The 23,928-nt window shown below is 41.2% G+C and overlaps 1 protein-coding gene across 1 annotated transcript; it reads right to left on the bottom strand.

Annotated features, from left to right (window-relative positions):
- Nucleotides 1-627: 627 nt before the first annotated feature.
- Nucleotides 628-9,512, bottom strand: ubl7a (ubiquitin-like 7a (bone marrow stromal cell-derived)). The gene is made up of 11 exons (XM_056264887.1): nt 9,139-9,512; nt 8,253-8,372; nt 7,979-8,061; nt 7,778-7,862; nt 7,638-7,695; nt 6,173-6,306; nt 6,006-6,055; nt 5,749-5,925; nt 4,525-4,635; nt 830-998; nt 628-782 (listed from the first exon to the last, which is right to left on the bottom strand). Exons 1-10 carry the CDS (start codon nt 9,461-9,463, stop codon nt 861-863), a joined length of 1,281 nt encoding a protein of 426 aa, XP_056120862.1. The 5' UTR covers nt 9,464-9,512; the 3' UTR covers nt 628-782; nt 830-860.
- Between the last annotated feature and the right edge of the window lie 14,416 nt (nt 9,513-23,928).

Raw genomic sequence — 23,928 nt, 5'->3', positions numbered from 1 at the left:
TGACTTTTCATCTCATAAATGACTCATATCATAATTTCATCTTCTCGTGTCATTATTATGATTTACAGAACCATGATTTTTTAATGATTTTTCTTATGTGGGAGAAATGGGCTTCCATAAATTTTAATTAAAAATGACAATTTAAAAAAAAAAATTAAACATGCATGGATGAATCATTCACAATATGATCATTACGATGCATTTAGAAAATAGATACCGACTTTCATCCTTACAGACAACTACAGTGAAACCAATTTTATGGTATTCATGGAACATTTTAATAAATGACAAAGCAAAACATAACAAGGATTGTCTGAACAGGCAAATGGTTGCTTTTATTTATCATTATTTGCCAGGATAATAGAACAAACACAGTATTTTAACAGTTAACACAGCAGGAATGTACAAATGTGATAAACTGTAGCGTAGGCCCTCAACTTTTTCCCCCCTCAGAAAATAGATATAATTCTGACGTAAGTTTATATCTCGCAATTTTGAGTTTAAGATATGAGTGAGATATAAACCCACAATTGCGAAGAGAAAAGTCAGAATTGTGAGATAAAAATTCACAACTGCGAGCGAAAAAAAAGAATGATGTCTATTTTCAATTTTTATCATTTTTATAAATTGTTATTTTTCATGGCGGAAACCAGCTTCCACACTTACAGTAACTACTCTTAAAACAGCTGATAGCACCACATTCAATGTACATATTGACAAATACAACTTAAATATAAGTTAAAGATAAATCACACTATCAAATAGGTAGTTAAAATATTGAATATGTAGTGGTAAATCTGCCTTGGAATGCAGGGACCCTTGGTTGAAACATCATAATAATGTTTCTTCAGAGAACTGACTCATGGTGCACCTCCAGCGAATATGAGCTCCAGGGCCGCTTGGATGTCTCCGCCCGTGGCCTGCAGGGCTCTCAGGATGAGCTCCTCATCACGGATGCCCATGTCCCGCAGCTGCTGGAGCTGCGACTGCCACTGATTCTACACACAGTATGAAAGAGAGTCACTCCAGAATCAGCAACGCTACTTTGTGTGTTCACACTTGTTGTTTGGTTCACTTGGTTTTTTTGATCCGGACCAAAACAGAAAATTATACATTCAGTCCTGGTTCGCTCAGCATTCACACTGATTTTTAAGACCAAAAAAAAAAAAGACCAGTGTTGTGTGTGCACTGGATGTTATTGTAGTTTTAGACTAAATGTGAGCAGGCATTTACTCATCTCACTTAAAACACAAAACCAGATTCAGGATTCCTCAAATTTGATACAAAACAGACAAATGCAAACTAAGAATATTACACAAACCTGCAATGAATAAAAATGCTAAATAACACAAATACACTTTATGTATATAATCTCACTTTATTAACCAATGTCTTTGCTGCTGACCTTTGATGATCAATTTCAACCATACGAAAAAGGCTGTGTTCCAAACCGCATACTTCCCTACTACTATATAGTAAGCAAAAAGCAGTAGGCGAACGAATAGTATGTCCGAATTCTCAGTATTCATAAAATAGCAGGTGAGAATTACCAGGGTTTTGGACTAATTCTCGCAAGGTTCGGAGACTAATGTTGCATCCGAATAAGCCTATTTACGGGAGAGGATACGTCATAATCAAACATCGATCGCAGAGATCAGCGAAGTGGGTGTTTTCGAATGTGAGTAAACCTTGTGTTAAAATAGCATCTGTTGAACTACTGTAGAGTAAACCGTTGAATTGTTGAAGGTGTAAAGATGCTAGATAGCATAGTTGTGATTTTGCTGTAAAAACACATTTTATTGTGTAGGGATTCCCAAAGTGTGGTACGCGCACCCCCAGGGGTACGCGAGCTGCCACCAGGGGGTGCGCGAGAGGAAAAATGTAATGGCGGTCTGTTTTGTAAGTGGGATTTTTCCATACAATAAAATAAAAACCATGAACAGTAAACATTTCCTTTGTAATCGCTTTTATTTTAAATAAAAAAATCAAAGTAAAAACTGTAAAAACACATTTTATTGTGTATAGCTAACAGGGGAGCTCCAGTAAGGACACGTACGTCTCCAAAGTGGATTTACATAAACCATATACATCTTAAAGACGCTTACTAAATATCTATTTAACATCTTACAGGAAAGGCAGGTAGACTGAAGTGAGCACTGAGGATGAAGAGCCACAGCAGAATCCTGGAAATGGTATAGTGCCATGGATGAGACCTTCCTTCACTCCACCTGCCCTTATTGCCTCATCTGGCCCGGATGTTACTGTGGTCTCTTCATCCTCAGTGAGCCCACGGCCAGCGAGAGCATCTAGAAAAAGACCAAAAGACATTGAGGATGTGATCAGAGGGGTGGAGGAGAGGGAAGCGGGAAGAGAAGGAGAGAAATGGAGGAGAAGGAGAAACGAAGAGAACGAGAGAGAGGAGAGACGAGAACGTGAAGCCAGAGGAAGAGAAGACAGATGGCACCAGGAAGCAAGTGAGAGAGAGGAAAGGAGAGAGAGGGAGACAAAGGAAAGGAAGGAAAGGAAGAAAAAAAAAAAAGCTTAATAAATTGAGACAAAAAGTATTTTCTCCTTAAAACTGCAGTGAACCAAAGACTGTCTCAAAAATGCAGTTTGAAATCGCTGGTGTTTCTGGTGTAACCAATCAGGTCAACGTGTGATCGTTAGCGAGTGGATCTCAGCTGGTGTGAGTGAGTGGAGGCGGGGCTCATTTGCATATTCATAGAACCGCGTATACTAAATGAGGCAAGGGTGTAGAGTTACATTCAAGCCATTTTAAAGCATGAAGACATTTTTTTTCAAGGAAAAAACATTTAAATATGTCATTTTGGTGATCAATGGTGAGTTTTAAGGGATAAAATGATTGACTACAGGGGGACTCTAAGTTGTTGCGCTAGTGATAACGTTGTAGGTCACATGATAACGTCAACATGGCGGATGATGTCTGGATTGCAAGACCCACTCAGTGAGAACATTGGATATCACTGGGCAAGCGTGCCCGGAGGGAGGTAACATGTGGAAAATACACACATGGACTAGCCAAGCAGGGGAGTGCAACATATGGAAGTCTCTGGGGTGGTTCCAGCCTAATCCTAGGGGGGAAGCGCACCGGCAGAGACGCCAGAGCGGGCTCTGCCAAGGGAAAGACACTGGCTAGCCGTACCGTGGAATTCACACATATGGGGTCGCCGCAGGGACCGCAGTGCGGGGTAATGGAAACTCGATACGTGCCACGCCCATCTCGGGACCCGGCCATGAAGCCAGTGTTGAAGCAGCCTCATTTGAAGCAACCCGAGTGGCGTTACTGCGGCTGCGGAAGCCATATGCCCCAGATGCCTCTGAAAAAAGTTTCAGTGGGGCCGCTGTCCTGCGTCTGAACGAATTCAAGCAGTTCAACACCGACTGGACGCACTCCTCAGTGAGGCGCGCTGTCTGGTTGACCGAGTCCAGCTCCATACCGAGATAAGAGATCCTCTGAGCAGGAGAGTTTGCTCTTGTGCCAGTTGACCCGAAGCCCCAACAGGCTGAGGTGACCGAGCACCATGTCCCTGTGTTCGCACAACTGCTCTCGCGAGTGGGCCAGAATGAGCCAGTCGTTGAGATAGTTGAGAATGCGAAACCCGCGTTCCCTGAGTGGAACAATGGCTGCCTCCGCGACTTTCGTAAAGACGCGAGGTGACAGAGCCAGCCCGAAGGGTAAGACTTTGTACTGATACGCCCTACCCTCGAAAGCAAAGTGCAGAAAGGGCCTGTGTCGAGGAAGAATCGAGACGTGAAAGTACGCATCCTTCAGGGCGATCGCTGCAAACCAGTTTTGGGGACGGATGCATTCGAAAATGCGTTTCTGCTTGAGCATTTTGAATGGGAGCATGTGCAGGGCCCGATTCAAAACTCGCAAATGTGCATTGGCTCGTTTAGTTTCTCTCGAAGAAGCAGATTGGTCTCTCTGCGAAGATCCCATTTCTGTCGGATCCCTCCGACGAACGTTGGAGTGACCGACATGAAAGGGAACTATTCTTTTAGCGCTCGTTAAGTAAGACCTTATTGAAATTAAGTACCTAATCAGTGAGTATGCGGTTTCGAACGCAGCCAGAGTGTTGAACTTTCTTCTCATGCGCCCTATTCTTCTGCGTTTCACAATGGCAGAACAGCTGGAAGGTTTGTTTGAGCGGCGCCCTCTACTGTTCAGGTGTGAATTTGCTTTTCCTTCAGCCTGAGGCTTATTCAGTTCACTTTTGGTGTGAAAGGGCCTTAACATTTGCCAGAAATAGAACTTTTGTCAAACAAGCAGGCCCAGACCAGGTAAGAAAAAAATAACGCAACACGCAACAGTAACATAGCGCATGACTTGAAAAAGTAAGTAACACAATTAGTTACTTTTTAGGGAGTAACACCATATTGTAACGCTTTACTTTTAAAAGTAACTTTCCCCAACACTGTTTGAACATCTCTATTTGAGATGTTTGAAGTGCTGTAATGATGATGCTGGTCTAAATTGGCACGGGATCTCTGGTGGTTACTCACATGTAAGCTGGACATGCTGGAGACCTGCAGGGCCTGCTGCAGTGCCTGGTTAAACAGGTCGTTTGTTATAGGAGTGCCTGCAGGAATAGGGGACACTCCTGAAGAGGGACCCTGTCACAGACAATGACATGTTTGTTCTTTTATTAATGTGTGCAAATCTCAAACATATGGAAGCATGTTTCCACCATTGAATAAAAAATAAAAAAAAGGTGATTGCGTCTTTTTATCTCACAATTCTGTCTTTTTCCACTTGCAATTCAGACTTGCTATTATAAGTTTCTATCCCACATTTCTGATGCAATTGTGAGTTATAAAGTCTGAATTGCAAGATATAAACTCAAAATTGCGAGACAAAAAAATAAATTACCTTTTTATTTTTTCTTATTTTGTGGCAGAAATAAGCTTTTATACAAACAAAACACAAACACAACAAACTTGTATTAAAATTCCAACAATTATCCATTAGTTATTAAATATATATTTATTAAATCAAATATAAATACTTAATTTCTATACCACTTTGTCTAAAAAAATTAAAAATAAAATACTAAAAACAATCATTTCTAAAAAGAGAATTTGTGCATCACAAAAATAAAACGGTAAAAAAAATATATATTTATTTTTCGATCTGCTAAAGATTACATTTAACAGTGTTATTAAATTAATGTTTTTAAGATTAACTTAAGATAATTTTAAGTGAGATTTAATAGTTAGAAATTAATACTTTAATTCAGCAAGGATGCATTAAATTGATCAAAAGTAACAGTAAATAAGTATATAATATTACAAAAGATTTCTAGTACAAATAAAAGCTGTTCTTATAATATGAAGCAGCATATTATTATTTTCAACAATGATAATAATAGTAAATGTTTATTGAGCAGCAAATCATCATATTTGAATGATTTCTGAAGGATCATGTGACACTGAAGACTGGAGTAATGATGCTGAAAATTCAGCTTTGTCATCACAGGAATAAATTACATTTTAAAACACATTCAAATAGAAAACAGTTATTTTAAATTGTAATAATATTTACAATATTTCTGTTAATACTGTATTTCCGATCAAACAAAAGCAGCCTTGGGGAGCAGACGAGACTTCTTTCAAAAACATAAAAAAATCTTACTAACCTCAAACTTTTGAATGTATACTTATATACTTAGAATATATATACTTATAAACCCTATAATGGTATGTATAGTCTATTGAAGTGCCCTGTACCTGGTTTCCAGTAGTTGGTGTAACAGCACTGCTCTCGGGGGTGCTGGCGAGGGCTAAAGCTGTGGCCAGCTCACTTTGAGTGATGGGTCTGGGGCCGACGGCTCCGTTGTAACCGAGAGTAGCTGGCCTCATGCCGGCAAAACCACTCGCAAGAGTGGACGGCCCACCACGATTCACCTACAGATGATAAAGCAGGCTTAGGATCCAATATCGCAAATGCACATACTCTTAATGAAGAACAGTAAATCATAACAAACCGACTGGAAATCTTCCTCATCATCAGACATGCCTTCAAAGAGGAAACCTCCTGTAGATTAAAAAAAGGTTCATGCATTAAATCTACATTGGATCGCCAAAATGACCTGTCACATTATGTTAATGGTGGGCAATTTTTCACTTAAATTGTGTTTAAATGGACACCAACCTGGCATGTCACTGTAAGAGCTAGAAGACACATTTCTGGAGGAGCTGGCGCTCTGCTGGGGCGGCACACTGCCAGCCACCGAGTGCAACACCAGGATGATGGCATTTACCAGTGCCGGGTGGGAATTGGCCAAACTGGTGAGACAGTTAAGATGGGGGTATTGTTATCTTTAACCCCATTTACTTCTGACATGTGACATAAGCCAAAAAGAAAAGATTAAATCGTATAAAGACATGTTGATGAAGTATTATAAAGACAATCACTGCCAGTCAAAAAAGTTTACAACCTTGCCTGCTTATGCTTAAATGCTTGAAATTTGTTTTATATACAAATATAAATTCCACCTAAATTAATCTATTTTTAAAAATGGCAGTTTTATAATAATAATATTATATTTTAAGTTAATTATTATTATTATATTATCAATTTATTAATAACATTATTGATATATTATTGTTGTTGTTTTTATTATTACTATTATTCTTATTTTTATTTACAATATAATAAATTGCATGTAACAGTATTGATTTATTATTATTAATACTGCGGATGCTGCTGCTTATAATAATTATTATTATATTAACATTGTTTTATAATAATAATAATAATTATTATTATTATTATATACATTAAGTTAATCAATTATTATTTTATTAAATATATAAATTGATTAATGATGATGATATTATTGATTGATTGATTATTATATTATTATTATTATTATTATTATATGAATAACATTGTTGATTTATATTAACATTATTATTAATAAGAGTAATAACAATTGTTGTATTAATATTGATTAGTTAATTAATAAAAACTGTTTTAATATTATGTTGTTATTATTAAAAATATAATAATAATAAAATTATTATTATTATTATAAATATTGTAATAATAAATATTATTAATTATAGTGTAATTAAATATATATATATATATATATATAAATTAATATAAATATATATGTGTATATATATATATATATATAATTAATAATAAAAGTATAATAAAGCATAATGTATATAATTATCATATATATGATTAAATAAATAATACATATCTTTTTATTATTAACAATAATAACAATAAATAATACATACCTTTTTATTATTATTATTATTAACAATAATAACATAAAAGTATTGATTTATTATTATTAATTATAAATACCACTACTACTAATAATAATAATAACAATAATTAATATATTTATACTGAATAGTTAATAATAACATAATTGATTTATTATTATTTGTGTTGTTTTATTATCACCATTATTATTATCATCATCATCATTATTATTATTAATTACATTTAATATTATTGATTTACTTTTTTCTTATTATTAATATTAATACTATTAATAATAATAATCATTTAATAGTATTTTTATGGATGAGTTGGGGCAGTTCGTAAAAAAAAAAGCAGCGATTTAATTTTGACTGTAACGAAGCTCACTCACGTGTCAAGCATGCTTGGGTCTGTGAATTGTATGAAAAGGTCTTTGTCTTGAAGAACCCCTGAAAATGTAGTTAATAAACAGAAGTACTGTAAGTCTTCGACACGCCTCACATCACAAATCATTTCTGCTTCTGAACGTACCAAGAGCCACAGGATCGCTGCTCAGCCCAGGAGTTGCCACGATGATCTGGTCGAGGGATTCCTTGTTGTTCAGCATCTTAAACACCTGGAATGGGTGAAGAAGAAGTGCGTGAAAAAGTACCCAAGCATCCAGAACCACCAACAGACACTCATAGTCAGTACTGAATCGGTATGCCACTCACTGCCGTCTATTCAACCTACCGAATCTCTGTATGCAGTGCTGGTGTGAAGAGCTGCTTGCAAGACTCGAAATTCCCTCGCAGCCGCGACTTTGTCCACTGGCTCTATAGAAGAACATAGAGGAATAAATAACAGACCATGTTTATGGAACTTTTATGTTGCTTTTTGTCTTTTATGGAGCTTGACAGTTTCTGTCTTTACATATTTTCACTTGTATGGAAAAGAACAGCATGAACATTCTGCCTGACGTCTCCTTTTGTGTTCAACAGAAGAACAAATAATTGCATCGACTCACCGGGATGGACCACAGGTTCTGGCCATGACCTTCTCAGGATGTGCACAGTGGATCCAGACTGAATCCCATAGGACTCCAGAGTCAAGTCATCCTTTAACTTTCTACCACAGTACACTAATTCTGTCATTGGAGATAATGGGAAAACTGTTTGCAATCTTGTCAAGATTCCTCTAGGGTTCATGGCCGGGCGGTAACATTTTTATGAATTCTAACAATGCATGAATGTGAACAAACATGACACCAGCACACATTAACACACACACACACACACACACACACACACACACACACACACGTCGGTACCTGGAATAGATACTGGTGACTATTAGGATAGTTACTAGTGATTATGATTAGGAAACAAATAGGGAACTACTGATCAGTTACCTGCAAAATTGGAATTAGTACAACAGTTGGAATATTAACTAGCTATTCACTTTTGAACAGTTTGTATCTGAACCACATAATTCCAAAGAATTCACTAGCATTATTAGTCAGACGCTAATGCCATAACAATGGAATAGTTACTAGTTATTATTATAGTAAAAGCAATATATAATTAATAGTTTTTCAAATTGATTCACTATGGATTAATTTAAATACAAGTACAAAATAAATTTTAAAAAGCACTAACACTATTTAGTCTACACTCTACAGATGCAAAGGGGCTTGAATAACGGGCTGACAGCTCAAAATGAAACCGTTATAGTAATACATTTTAATGGTTTTAATTTGACTTTGAGGTCCACATCAAATTATAACATTATGGGCTCATTCTTTTTAATTCGTTTATAAAAAACTGTAATCATTTGAAATGTAACAGTATTAATACTGCCATACTGTGCCACCTAATATTATGAATGAGTCTTATGGGTGTATTATATGTTACCTATGAGCTCAGGATCTGGTATGGCATCTGGGATCTGTGCTGACACCAATTGCTTGAGAGTGGAGACCCGATACCCCCCGGGAGGAACATCTCCAGGTTCAGTCTCTGGAAACTGCAGCACCGACTTGGGAAGAGATGGTTGATCCACCAGCTTTAAACACAGACGCCACTCTGATGACGCCATTGATCTAATGCACGTATTACAGCAGCACGCAGATGACGTGCTTTCTTTTTTGGCACAGAATCGATGAATATATCTATCACTCTTGTAAACGCAATCTGTCTTTTGCATTGAATTAATAGTATCATCAGCGACTGTTTTCATCCGTGCAACATGACGTCATGCAGGAAAGATCGTGGTTCTGGGAATCGTAGTTTTCCTGGTGTGTTCACAGACTGTAGTACTGTCTTATGAACAGAGGGGGCAGAGTAGTTTTTAATCACAGCAGTTCAAGTAAAAAAAAAACAAGCAAAGTGTGTCTCAGAGAACCCACGACCAGGGTTATTTTTGTATTTAAAAATAAAAATAAAATAAAATAAAATATATAAAAACTCAAACTCATTTTATTTCGGCTAGTTGACAAGGTAACATTTCTCATTTACATTTAGTTTAACTTGATGTCGCAAAATAACTAAATATTTAGAAAATATTACAAATAATTAAACTGAAATAAAAAGAACTATATAGATATATAAAAAATAATAAAAATGACAAAAACACAACAAAATTAACAAAAAGTTAAGTAAAATCAAATGAAAAATATAAAAATTTACTTTTAAAATAGTAATAAACCAACAAAAATAGTATCTCAATGATACCAAAATAACACTGCCCACAACCAGACTTATTTTTAATAGTAATAAATAAATAAAATATTTCAGTGAAATTATTTCTAAAGCCACTTAAATACTAATATCAAATGCTTTATTTTTCCCATTTTTGTTGTTGTTTATTTTCTGATTCACTTATACGTCATATGATCTGAAAGTTGAATGAATACATGTTGACTTTAAAGTGCACAAGTTATTTAAAAAAAAAAAAAAAAACATGTAGGCTAGCTGGTCTTTGCACAAACCAGCTTGCCAAAGATGGTATACAGGGTTCAAATTTAATGTTAGTGGTTAGCATTTCATTTCCCCTTAATGTCATTGCCCTGTTAACACATGTATCCCAGGTAAATTGCCATCAAAATTTCATTTTCACTCATTACATCTTTAGCATGGGTGTAGTTACGGCATACACCAGTAGGGGCAATCTAGACCATGCTAACTAGCTAACTAACTAACTACTCCTTGGTAAATTGAGATAATCAATCTGCTAATAATGATAAATGAGCAGTTTGGATCTAGACATGATATAACCACTTTCCATCCAAACGATTGGCCTTTCAAAGAGAGTATAACAATCTTGAATGGTTGTTTGCTTTATATTCACTCATTCCTTTCCACTATGACATGAAATGTTTTGTTTGGATCAGTTCTTTTCATTTCAAGCCCTCATATCCATCAGTTTTCAGTGCTAGTCAGGGTTTTAGTGAGGAAGGACTGTATTTGTGCTGTCACGCAGTTATTCGCTATGACAGATGGTCTCTTGGCTGGATACGCTTCTCAGAGAGCGCCAGTCTTCGCTGAGCTCTTCCACTCAGTGTTGCACGCCTGACAGCGCCTGAGGGAATCAGGACACACCAGTTATGACAGGGATAGAGGAAGAGTCCAGACATTTCACACCCTGCAAAGAGACGCCCCGTTCAGCCAGACCCAGTGGAACATGGCTCAGCTACAAAGGCTACATTGGGCTTGTTTAAAGATCAAGACAAGTCTGAAAGTCTGTACGGTGAAGATTAGAGTAACAGTGTCCGCTTCTAAACTACCACCATGACCATTCAGACTTTGGTCAGTTTGAAGTGGAAATTAGACGTCCCTTTTGTAGCAGGAGACTAAGAGAATTTTTTTTCCTAAAAACTCACAGGCTAATGGCTACATGTCCTCTGGTGTGGCTATAGCCTACTCTATTTCAACTCTTTAAAAAAATATATGTTGGAGAAAAAGGAAGTACTCAGAAGGAACTTTCGCATTATTTTTGAAGCTTGAAAGCTTCAGTTGTCATTCATCATAATTGCAGACCTGTTGTGTTTTATAAGAAAAAAAAGTCACACAGGTCAGTTAGCAATGGCAGAATTTTTTTGGGGAGTTGCTTTGAAGTATAGCCCTTTTCTCAGTCACAGTACTTACTGTAGAGAAATATGAGAGTATGTGTATCATCCAGCGTGTTTGTGATTTGATGGTTGATAGAGTCTCTTCCAGTAAGGTCACTTTATATTCACATCACACAGTAAAGCTTGATTAATGGAGAGGCTGAGGAATGGATTCTTTAATTTGATTAATTAGGCTCAAGACCTTGTCTGCAGAGGTCTGATGAGAATTGAATATAAGCATTCTGAAGGGGCTGGAAACCAGCATTAAGGGATCTTTATATATGGAATAAATGAACATTATGTGTCAATCAGGAAATTCAATGAATGAAGGAGAGGCTAATGGGTTTGATTACATGCAACCCCATTAAAACTTTTGTCCTAGTTTAGCCCCATGTGCATGAAGAGATTAGTGACTGGGACACAACTAATGGAGTATCATTATCCTGATAAAGCAAGCTTAATATCATGTGGTGCCTGTGATGCCACAATTATCATCATTAACAATGGGGCGGGGGACCGACGCTCGTGCTGCCAGAGAGCAGGTGAAGAGGAGAAGAGCTCTTTTGTGGAGGTGTTTGTTTTCTATTTCTCGATTCGCTAAAAGGGTGTACTCACACTAGGCACGGTTGCCATGAACCGGGCCCAAGTACGATTGGCCCCCCTCCCCACTCCCCCTCTGGCCTGCACTCACATAGGGTTTCAGCATTCGTGCCGGAGCACGCTTACGTCAGTTCTTTGATATCCATGACGAAGAAGATAGTCACGGATTTTTCTAAATATATCTGAGTTTTTATGCGTTTTGTCCAGCTGTTCTTGTATGCTCTCATCTGCCCAAATTTCCAACAAGCATTGCACCTCTGCCGTAGACCAAAGCGACCCTTTCCCCGCCATGTTGGTTTTGGAGCGTCGCAAAACCATGACGTCACGCGTCCTGTTCCGTGCTCCAGCACGGTTAGCGCTCACACTGCATGCGAACCGCGCCCGAGTCCAACTGAACCGTGCTCTGGCCCAAATTTTCCAAGCGGGCCAGGGCCGGCTAATCGAGCCGCGCCCGGGCACGGTTCGGAGCACTCACACTAGTCAAACGAACCGCGCTTTGGTGGTCAAACGCACTCGGGCACGGTTCAAACTGGCTAGTGTGAGTACACCCTAAGAGTGTCCGGATTGCCTGGAACTGAACAGGGGCTAGGGGGCAAGAACAAGACTTCTTAGGAGGTGGTCTGGCCATGGCGGGACTCTGGCTTCCCTTCTTCACACCTGAAGCATCAGGAATGCATCGGTTGTGACTCAGGGTCCAAGGTTAATTTTTTAGAACCCTGGTGCTTACGGGAAAGGGTAGCTTTGGCACTACAGGGGTGCTGTCTGACCTCAGGCTCTGCTTTGCCAGACATTGACGCAGGCTTGACAGGCTGCTTAGTTGACAAGGACCTCTGTCGGCTCAAAGCAGCAGAATCGTTTTGACAAGTTTCAAAAGTGGCGCATAATTTGTGATCACTTCTCTGCTGCCATAGAGTGTTTGGAGAAGCCGTCCACCAAGGAGCCAAACAGGCCCGTGAGAGAAACTGTTTTGTCCTAGATCTCCCTTAAATTTAACCATAAGTGGCGCTCGAGAACCACCAAACTGGCCATCGCACAGGCGATCGCCTAGGCCTTTGTCTTAGTAGTGCACAGGGCTAGGTCGGTTACACTGAGGAGCTCCTTGAAAGCAGCAGGGTCTGGGCCAGACTCATCCATAGTGCGGAGGACTTTGGCTTGAAACACTTGAAGGATCGCCATTGAGTGGAGAGCGTATCTTGCTTGACCAGCCAAGGAATAGCCTCTGGCTGCTTAGGCCCTGTACGGCTTAGAGGGGTGAACAACCTTGGTACAACCTTGATACAACTGCGGTGGCCTCCTCCAGGGGGGAAGCTCCCCTTAGCCTTCTTGCTTGGCGCCGTCAACAGTGGTGAGGACAGGCAAAGCATAAGAATGGACAAAGGCCGAGTGGGGGGTGCGCCATGCCTCGGTCAGTTCATCATGAACTTCGGGAAAGAACAGAACAGTTCTCTGTGGGGCCCGCAGGCATGACATTCATGGCATGACATTTTGCAATAAACGCCTCCGAAATAAGTTTTTTTAGACATGAAAATTTGCTCAAACACATTTGCCGGATGGGCGCAGAGGAAAAGCACCGTTCTCAGCTGCAGTGCTGTCAGCGCAGTCACTCCTCTGCAGGGGCTTTTCCACGGAGAGCAAAAGGCTTCTTATCTTTGTCTTCTCTTCGACTTCTTTGGAGTCAAGTAAGGAGATAATCTTTGTGCTTGAAGGAGAAAGATTCTGATGAAATAGCATTTAGCATCGACTTGCAACTTGCAACCCCTCGAATGCAAATGGGTTTTATTTTATTTTATTTATTTTTCTAAATGAACACAATCTATATAATGGGTTAATACACCATCATTCCTTATTACAAAACTTATTTTTGTCTTACCCTGATTCACTATGGGAAACCTATTATAAGTCTATATATTTTAGACCTGGTAGGATGGTTTTAACTGGAAATTGTGTACGTCACTCACGTGTGCGTGTCACGTCATATCCGTAAAATTGAGAAAAGTTACTCTGGCTTTTTTGACACGTGTATGGTGTAGGAGTGGGTAAATTAAGCGGACCTGATGTGACATCACATTCGTGTTGCATTGTGGTCTATGGATCTGCCTAAAGAGTACATATTGAGTAGACTCGCTCCCTCAGTCAAAATCGATGGTTCAAGGTGTCTCTCCAAGTGAACTTCCCTCGTCAAAAAACTCTTCTGCGCTGATCAAAAGCACGATAGGAAACGACTTGCTGACGACACAGCTTAATGCTCATTAGTTTAAAAAACCGTGGTGTATTGTTCTATTTTTTAAATGTTTGATTTTAAAACTCTGATATCATGTTTTTATGTGTATAATTATGTGTGACTCTCTAAGAGTGCGGTCTCTCTATGGTTTATGTGATTGTTGTCATATTTCTAAAAAATAAATATATTAAAACATGTCTGAATTAAAGTAAAAATGGTTGATAAACTCATATTTCGAATGGAATTAAATAACAAGTACTTTGGGTGTCTTGTTCATCATATATATTTTCATATAAAAGCAACATAACTTAAATTACATCCAGTTTATTAGCAACACAGAGCATGAGTGTAAATCCTGCGATATCCACCTTTAATCTCTAGGGTGTTTTGATCTCTCCAAAACTGTCCGTATTGCCATACAGAGGTAGCCTGGCTAACGTCAGACCACGTCTCATTGAGACGTGGTCTGGGAACCATATGTTCAATTTCTCTTATTTGAGGCGTGGTTTACGAATGCCCAGAGCCGTTTATTGGGTGCTACGAATGTCTATCAAATGCGCATGTAAGTAGTTCATAGCCAATCGTTTCAATTATACCAGATGACGTAGATCAGGTGGTATCGCAGAAGTTGGTATCGACCATTCTTTATCGCCATTTCTTTCTCGGGACCCAGCTGAGCTGCAGAGATTCCAAGGTTGGCCGCCTCCTGTACCTGGTCCTCCATTAGGGCGATTAATGGCGAGACAACCATAATGACTGGGGTCTCGGTAAGCCCCATTGCCTTAGCCACTAACGGGGCTAGTTGATATATGATGCTTTTGCCAAAGCCTTTGGTAGCAGGGCAAAAACATCCTTCTTGGTTATGAAATGGTTTAACGCCAAAAGAAGTTAAATTTGCATTCTAAACTACTTAGAACAATATCTAAGGCTGCATCGAAAGGTAACTTCGCATCTGCTGCTATGTTTGATCCATAGGTATAAACAACCTGCTTTGGTGTGTCGCATAGACGTCGTCATCGTCTTGCTGCTCCCTCCCCGTTCTGTGATTGGTCCCCTCGCTGAGGCGAAAATCTGGTCCATGGAATCCAGACTGCCTAGCAGCGTGAATAAAATCGCGCTGCACAAAGGCAGCATGGGGAAACCCAGGCTAATACAGAGGAGAGTCTGCTGGCAAAAAGAGAATGCAGAGCTCGTAATAAAACAAGAATCAACATTGGCTTGGCCTTTACCGAGACGGTGAGAACTGAGGGATTTGAAATGTTGTAAAAGACACAGAGATGACATTTTTATTACTCAACAGGTAAGTAAGGTATTTTATTGAACAAATAATATTTAACAGCCATATTTAACAGAGTTCATCTATTGTGAATAGTCATTTCGTTATGGTTGTTGTTGCGCTGTAATGGAATTTATTTTCAAGGAAGTAGCCTACCTTGTCCATTAATGGGTTTAGCTACAGTAACGTCTTCAGGTTGAGAACATTTCCATCTAAACTCATTATATATCTTAAGCCTAGTAGCTTAGTAGTGAATGTTACCAAACATGCTTTTAGAAAATTAATTTTCATTTCTTGTCGACTATTACTGAGCCTAACGTCGAATTGTAACTTATATTCTGTAAAATTGTTCACTATGATTTTTCCCATAACAGAGTTGAACTACTGAGCTAGATAAGGTTAATATAAGTGTAAAGATGTTTACACTATGTCAATATGTTTTCATAAATGAATGACTATAAGTTCTGTGTTCTGTAACAGACTCTCAGTAGGTAATTCTCTGCACAAACAGTTTCAGGCACATGAGCCACATTACAGGCAGGTCGTGTGTCTTGTTGGAAGTTCTTGACATGGAACCAACTTCCACAGTCTACTGAATATAATCAAACTATTGAGTGTAACCATTTTAATAGCAACTGCAATAATCCAGTATCAGGAGAAAGCATCCCCAGTGAAAAGAAATGTGATGAGAACAGCATGAATAGGGGGCTGGTTATTATATCTTTTGGTTTAAAACTGAAGATTCTGCAAGCAGTGTGCAACATTGTGAAAAAGTGCAGCTACTTTTTCTGTCTGATCTGAACCTTCAACATTACTTTGAATGGTGTGAACCAAGGTTATTATCATTAACTAAAACAAAATTGTTAATTGCTTATTAATGATATGTTACAGCTGTGGCTATAGAGAGCGCATGACGAAACAAAGGAGCATCCAACAGAAACAGTCTTTATTAAATCCACAATGGAAAAACACAGGAGATTGTAGGAGATTATGTAAACACAACTGTAATGAGGATAGAGGATATAACTGATAAGTGAAGGAAGAGGTGGGATCCGGCGAACATTCAACAAACTTTAATTTAAAAAATGCTGAACAAATTAAAACAAAACAACAACATTAAGTCCAGGCCTGGTCCTCTCTCGTCTTGCACTGTCGTCACTCATCCTTTTATCCTTCCTGACCTCCTTCATGAAACTCGAGACCGGTGTGGCGTACAGGTGATGCTCATTATTAGCAATCACGCCACTGGCCTTGCTCCGTTCCCACGTCTCTCGGCCCCACCCTGCTTGCCCCTCGCAGGCCGGGGGATACCCTCGAGACTGCGCTCTACTCACGGTGGCTGCAGCACCTGGGGGTAAGGACAGACGAGGCGAGAGAAAAGGAGATGGAAGGATGAGGAGAGACAGAGACAAAAGAGGAGAGAGAGAGAGAGAGAGAGAGAGAGAGAGAGAGAGAGAGAGAGAGAGAGAGAGAGAGAGAGAGAGAGAGAGAGAGAGAGAGAGAGAGAAAAAAAAATCTTAAAATTGAGTGATTTATTACCTTTTCCCACCCTGTTTCTCATCTTCTGATTCAAACTGTCTGTTTTGGGGGTGTTTCCCCTTTAAGAGTTCAGTGTTAATGCCCACTGTTATGATTGGCTAACGTCAGTGCTTATGCATAAATTATTAACGCACCCTAGTCTGAACATGTGCGGATTCTGGGCCCTGAATAGTCAGCACGGCTTGATCTTTAAGCAAAAGTTTTCTGGCAAAGCCAGCATCATACTGTGATTTGTTCTCAAAACAGTCATCCTTGAAATGCAGAGAACACGCTTAAATTAACACTGCCATGACTGGGACGTCCGCAAATAATGAAATACATCAATTTGTCCCTGACGTCTGGATCTTTCGGCAGCGAATTCAAACATGTTGTTTGTCCACAGCCAGGGACAGCACATCTGTGTGGCATCGCAATCTTCTTGTAAACAGAACCTCTCGTTGCACGTCGACTGAACACCTGTGCGTGTGACAACGATGCGATGATGCGTAATGAGGCGTAGTTGTCTTGTACTGGAGGCAGTCATATGCAAACGACTGGTACGCCACTTCGTACCGTGACGTCACTTCGTACCGTGACGTCACTTCATACCGTGACGTCACTTCATACCATAATGGGGAGGACGTCTTAAGCTATGAAACTTGCAGGAAGTTTTAATGGTACAAAGACCTCTTATATACCAAAAGACCAAGGCAAATTTGGTTTCTCATGTCATGACCTCTTTAAGCAGTGGCCCTGAATGGTAGTTCAATGTCAATATTGTGACAACGCTGTAACAACCCCATAATGTACCACACAACGTAGTTATAGCAACCTTTTGGCCATGTTGTTCAAACGTTGTTAGAAGGTTGGGTACGTTGTGCCAACGTTCTGTGTTTGCTGGGTATACACTCACCTAAAGGATTATTAGGAACACCTGTTCAATTTCTCATTAATGCAATTATCTAATCAACCAATCACATGGCAGTTGCTTCAATGCATTTAGGGGTGTGGTCCTGGTCAAGACAATCTCCTGAACTCCAAACTGAATGTCAGAATGGGAAAGAAAGGTGATTTAAGCAATTTTGAGCGTGGCATGGTTGTTGGTGCCAGACGGGCCGGTCTGAGTGTTTCACAATCTGCTCAGTTACTGGGATTTTCACGCACAACCATTTCTAGGGTTTACAAAGAATGGTGTGAAAAGGGAAAAACATCCAGTATGCGGCAGTCCTGTGGGCGAAAATGCCTTGTTGATGCTAGAGGTCAGAAGAGAATGGGCCGACTGATTCAAGCTGATAGAAGAGCAACTTTGACTGAAATAAGTTAAGTTACAACCGAGGTATGCAGCAAAGCATTTGTGAAGCCACAACACGCACAACCTTGAGGCGGATGGACCCAACAGCACAACAGCAGAAGACCCCACCGGGTACCACTCGTCTCCACTACAAATAGGAAAAAGAGGCTACAATTTGCAAGAGCTCACCAAAATTGGACAGTTGAAGACTGGAAAAATGTTGCCTGGTCTGATGAGTCTCGATTTCTGTTGAGACATTCAGATGGTAGAGTCAGAATTTGGCGTAAACAGAATGAGAACATGGATCCATCATGCCTTGTTACCACTGTGCAGGCTGGTGGTGGTGGTTTAATGGTGTGGGGGACGTTTTCTTGGCACACTTTAGGCCCCTTAGTGCCAATTGGGCATAGTTTAAATGCCACGGCCTACCTGAGCATTGTTTCTGACCATGTCCATCCCTTTTATGGCCACCATGTACCCATCCTCTGATGGCTACTTCCAGCAGGATAATGCACCATGTCACAAAGCTCAAATCATTTCAAATTGGTTTCTTGAACATGACAATGAGTTCACTGTACTAAAATGGCCCCCACAGTCACCAGATCTCAACCCAATAGAGCATCTTTGGGATGTGGTGGAACGGGAGCTTTGTGCCCTGGATGTGCATCCCACAAATCTCCATCAACTGCAAGATGCTATCCTATCAATATGGGCCAACATTTCTAAAGAATGCTTTCAGCACCTTGTTGAATCAATACCACGTAGAAATAAGGCAGTTCTGAAGGCGAAAGGGGGTCAAACACAGTATTAGTATGGTGTTCCTAATAATCCTTTAGGTGAGTGTATATACAGAGAAGCAAACAAGGGAACTAAATGGAACACAGGTGAAATCAAGAAATTAACAAGGAATTAAACCACAGGGAATCAGGAAACTAGGAGAACCAAACTAAGACACAAAGAAACATAAACGTGACATAATAATAATATATTAATTTAAAAACCATAAACTTAAAATTTATTTCAGCTATAGTTTCCAACTATACAACATTGAGCAACATTTCTCATTTTCGTTTAGTTTAAGTTGAAGTACAAAAATTACTAAAACTCAATATACGCAAACTTAAACTTAAATCTAATTAAAAATGTCAAAAAAACTTAGTATGTGTTACATGTATGTCCTGTGTTTCCCCCTGTTTAGTATTTTTGGTTCAGTCCAGTGTCCCAGTTTTCCCGCTCCTCGTTTGTGTTCAGTTCATTCACCTGTTTCTAGTTAATTTGCCCCAGCTGTGTCTTGTTCCCATGATCCATTCTCTGTGTATGTAAACCCTGTGTTCTCCCTCACTCCTTGTCGGTTCTCGTTTGTGTATGGTGTGTTACTGTCCCCCGTGATCCTTGTTTTGTTATTTAGTAAAGTATATTTGAATTGGACCTGTTGACTGCTGCTTCTCCTTCAACCTGCACCACACCCGTAACAGAAGAACCGACCAAAAGACAAGCGTGATGGCTGAAGACAGACTCTTCAACTTGCAGCAGAATGGCCGTTCGTTGGAGAGGTATGTAGAGGAGTTCCTGGAGGTTTCCCATCTAGTGAACTGGGGTGATTCCACTATTAACGGCTGCTTCCGGTTGGGACTGGACGATGATAATTTATTCCATTTCATCTCCGTGGAGAATTGTTATAAATCCGTCCCGGACTTTATTAATTATGTCCTAGAATTACATGGTTCTGATTTCCTCGTTGACTATGCAGAAGATAGTCAGAATCATCGTTCAGTTCCTATCCGGAAGTATGTAGGCGCCCCAGTTCACCTCGATCCGGAACCCTCTGCATACCTCTCCAAGAACTCCGTGTCCCTTACTTCACCCAAGATGGCCGAGTCTTCACTGCTGGTCCCGTCTAGCACAGATCCCGAACCAGAGCTTCCGCCGCTGGTCCCGTCCAGCCCGGCCGACCCTTCACCACTGGTTCCGTCCAGCCCAGCCAAGCCTGCACCACTGGTTCTGTCCAGCCCAGCCAAGCCTTCACCGCTGGTTCCGTCCGGCCCAGCCAAGCCTGCACCACTGGTTCTGTCCAGCCCAGCCAAGCCTGCACCACTGGTTCTGTCCAGCCCAGCCAAGCCCTCACCGCTGGTTCCGTCCAGCCCAGCCAAGCCTGCACAGCAGCTTCACGTCGCCTGCCCGCCAGCGCCCCACTGCAGCCCTGCCGAGCCTGAGCTTCCCTGCAGCCCTGCCGAGCCTGAGCTTCCCTGCAGCCCTGCCGAGCCTGAGCTTCCCTGCACGCCTGCCGAGCCTGAGCTTCCCTGCACGCCTGCCGAGCCTGAGCTTCCCTGCACGCCTGCCGAGCCTGAGCTTCCCTGCACGCCTGCCGAGCCTGAGCTTCCCTGCACGCCTGCCGAGCCTGAGCTTCCCTGCACGCCTGCCGAGCCTGAGCTTCCCTGCACGCCTGCCGAGCCTGAGCTTCCCTGCACGCCTGCCGAGCCTGAGCTTCCCTGCACGCCTGCCGAGCCTGAGCTTCCCTGCACGCCTGCCGAGCCTGAGCTTCCCTGCACGCCTGCCGAGCCTGAGCTTCCCTGCACGCCTGCCGAGCCTGAGCTTCCCTGCACGCCTGCCGAGCCTGAGCTTCCCTGCACGCCTGCCGAGCCGGAGTTTCGCGTCACGCCTGCCGGGCCGGAGCTTCGCGTCACGCCGGCCGAGCCAGAGCCTTCTCCGCTGGTCCCGTCCAGCCCTTCAGAGCCTTCTCCGCTGGTCCCGTCCAGCCCTTCAGAGCCTTCTCCGCTGGTCCCGTCCAGCCCTTCAGAGCCTTCTCCGCTGGTCCCGTCCAGCCCTTCAGAGCCTTCTCCGCTGGTCCCGTCCAGCCCTTCTGAGCCTTCACCGCTGGTTCCATCCAGCATAGCCGGGCCTTCAACGCTAGCCCAGCCAGAGACTTTCCATGTCCCTTCTGCCCACCCAGAGACTGTCCCAGAGCCTGTGATTCCCCCCAAGAAAGTTTTGGGGGGGGGGTATAGGCTACCCGAAGGTGCGTCTCCGCCATGGCCGCCCGAAGGTGCGTCTCCGCCATGGCCGCCCGAAGGTGCGTCTCCGCCATGGCCGCCCGAAGGTGCGTCTCCGCCATGGCCGCCCGAAGGGGATTCTCCGCCCTGGCCTCCTGCACGTCCTGCTCCGCCCTGGAGGCTTTCTGCTCCGGGTAGGCCACTCCCTCGTCAGCCTCCAGGGCGCCCACCCCCCCCACCCTTATTGATGTTACTCGGCGCGAGGACGCGCCTTGCAGGAGGGGTAGCTAATGTTACATGTATGTCCTGTGTTTCCCCCTGTTTAGTATTTTTGGTTCAGTCCAGTGTCCCAGTTTTCCCGCTCCTCGTTTGTGTTCAGTTCATACACCTGTTTCTAGTTAATTTGCCCCAGCTGTGTCTTGTTCCCATGATCCATTCTCTGTGTATGTAAACCCTGTGTTCTCCCTCACTCCTTGTCGGTTCTCGTTTGTGTATGGTGTGTTACTGTCCCCCGTGATCCTTGTTTTGTTATTTAGTAAAGTATATTTGAATTGGGCCTGTTGACTGCTGCTTCTCCTTCAACCTGCACCACACCCGTAACAGTATGTCAATGGTACTAAAATGACACTGGTGTAAACAAATGTAGTCAGGTTGATTCTGTCTTATTACATAATCACTCTAATCTTCAACCTCAAGTTTTCCTTAGTTATAATTAGTCTCTACTTGTATAAAGAATTAAAAGGTATTCCATAAAAAGAACTGAACAGTGTCCCTTGAAGGCAGTTTAAGATTGGCTTTTTATCATAGATGATTGCATAACAGCCGTCTCCAGTTGAAATGGGCCCGAGGTAAAGCTTTATGATTTAGACTTCAATTAAATTACCTCACTCACACTGACAGTTGAACTAAGACCACGGCCTTGTGAGGTATTTTGAAGGAATGGGCCCACAATGTCAAAGTTCAGATACGCCACGGCTAATGTGTTTGACACTATGGACAGTGAGTCTTGTCTCTTAATTAATTTCCTCCGTCTACACTGTCTACACTTATGATTACAGACACTGCTGGGCATTTTATCCTTACAAGATGAAGCTTAAAGGGACAGTACAGCCAAAAATCTAAATTTACTCTGCCATGTCTTTTAAAAATTTTCTTTTTCTTCAGTAGAACACAAAAGGAGTTATTAGTAGCTGTAAATATATAATCAGATTTCCTAAAGACATTGGCCCTCATTTATCAAAAGTGCGTACACCAAATTTCCAGCGTACACCTGGCGTACACCCAAAACCACGGTGACTTTGAGATTTATCAATATGGACGTTGGCGTACGGCACGCTCAAATCCTACGCCAGCTCACGAGGTGGTGTACGCACATTTGAGTTAGTGCGGAAATGCGCAGAAAAATAATTCCTAACACCACAAAATGCACTGACAAACTAAAAGATATTATATATTATGACCCACTGTAAAACAAAAAAACAACAACATAGTAATTATAACCTTCAGTGTTTATTTTTGTGCAACATGGACTTCAATGTTTAATTTGTGTGACTTTACCAAAGCATTTGATTTGTATAAGCATATGTATTCCTTCAGTTGCGAGCCTGTGCGCTTTACCCTGACGTTTCATGGTTAGGCCGGCAGGTGCGCACGGACTGGGTTCGGTAACGAAAGGTTTTCAATGACCAAAAAATAATATAATAAAAAATACATTCTTCATCTTTTAAATAATAATAATAATACAAATAATAATAATGACATTATTCTTCTAAATAACAATAAGCGTCATTAATAATACAAATCATACTAAGAAGAATATTACAAATTGTCATGCAATTATTAATGTAAATGAATGGTACTCCACATCACATCATCATCATCACTATTGTACACCCCAATACATGTAACGTGATTCGAAATTGAATGCTAATTCAAAAGACGTGCTGTAAAATATTGCATTTTGATAGGTCAATTTCGGCTCCACGTCAGAGAAGTTTCTCTTCTTTGCCGTCTTCCGTGTGTCCATGGCGTAAAATGAGGGCGTGGGGGAAGCGGAGACTTGAATATATAGGGGCGTGTTATTCTAATGACGATCGTTTTCAGCCGCGGCATTTATCAAGGGCAGGTATTGCGTACACCTGGATTTCAAAGGTACGCACAGCTTCATAAATCAGGCGGTGAGAGGAGTGTAAGCATAATCTTACGCCAACATATACGCCCGTTTCTACGCAAGAATGATAAATGAGGGCCAATGTGTGTGGTAGTTGCCGTTGTTCTTTGGTTGTTGAATATTCTGAGTGTTATTTTGGCATTCTGCTGTGCTGTTCCCAGCTAATAAAACTATGTTCTAAAAATGTTTTGCTAAAGGCCGAGGTAAACTTCATTTTCATCTTGACATCCAAAACAAATGGAGAACCATAAACCAAAAGACCCAAACCAAAGAACCAAAAAACAACGGAGAATGAAATGCTGCTTTGTTTACTGTTCTTGGAGCAGCGTGTTGTTTTGTATCACTCTTTCTGCACGCAGTAGTCTTTGACTACTGCATGGTACATCACAATTGTGGTGGACTCTTCTGTCTCAACATTCACCTTGTGCATACGCTGCTGTACGCGCACCGTCCACGCGGAGACAAAAATGTGACATTACGCGGACAGTGCACAGACTGTTGCAGAATGCAGAACTATACGAAGCTGAAG

Source organism: Rhinichthys klamathensis, unplaced genomic scaffold, assembly GCF_029890125.1.
Source record: "Rhinichthys klamathensis goyatoka isolate OS25496 unplaced genomic scaffold, OSU_Roscu_1.1 h1tg000228l_1, whole genome shotgun sequence".
NCBI lineage: Eukaryota > Metazoa > Chordata > Actinopteri > Cypriniformes > Leuciscidae > Rhinichthys > Rhinichthys klamathensis.
This window is presented reverse-complemented; position numbering and strand designations above follow the sequence as displayed.

Excerpts from the sequence above, each read along its gene's own strand:
- ubl7a (XM_056264887.1), bottom strand. The coding sequence starts at position 9,463 with ATGAAAACAGTCGCTGATGATACTATTAATTCAATGCAAAAGACAGAT. Across the intron at positions 7,863-7,978 it reads GCACTGCATACAGAGATTCG|GTGTTTAAGATGCTGAACAA; the intron begins GTAGGTTGAATA and ends CACCCATTCCAG. Across the intron at positions 7,696-7,777 it reads CAGCGATCCTGTGGCTCTTG|GGGTTCTTCAAGACAAAGAC; the intron begins GTACGTTCAGAA and ends CTACATTTTCAG.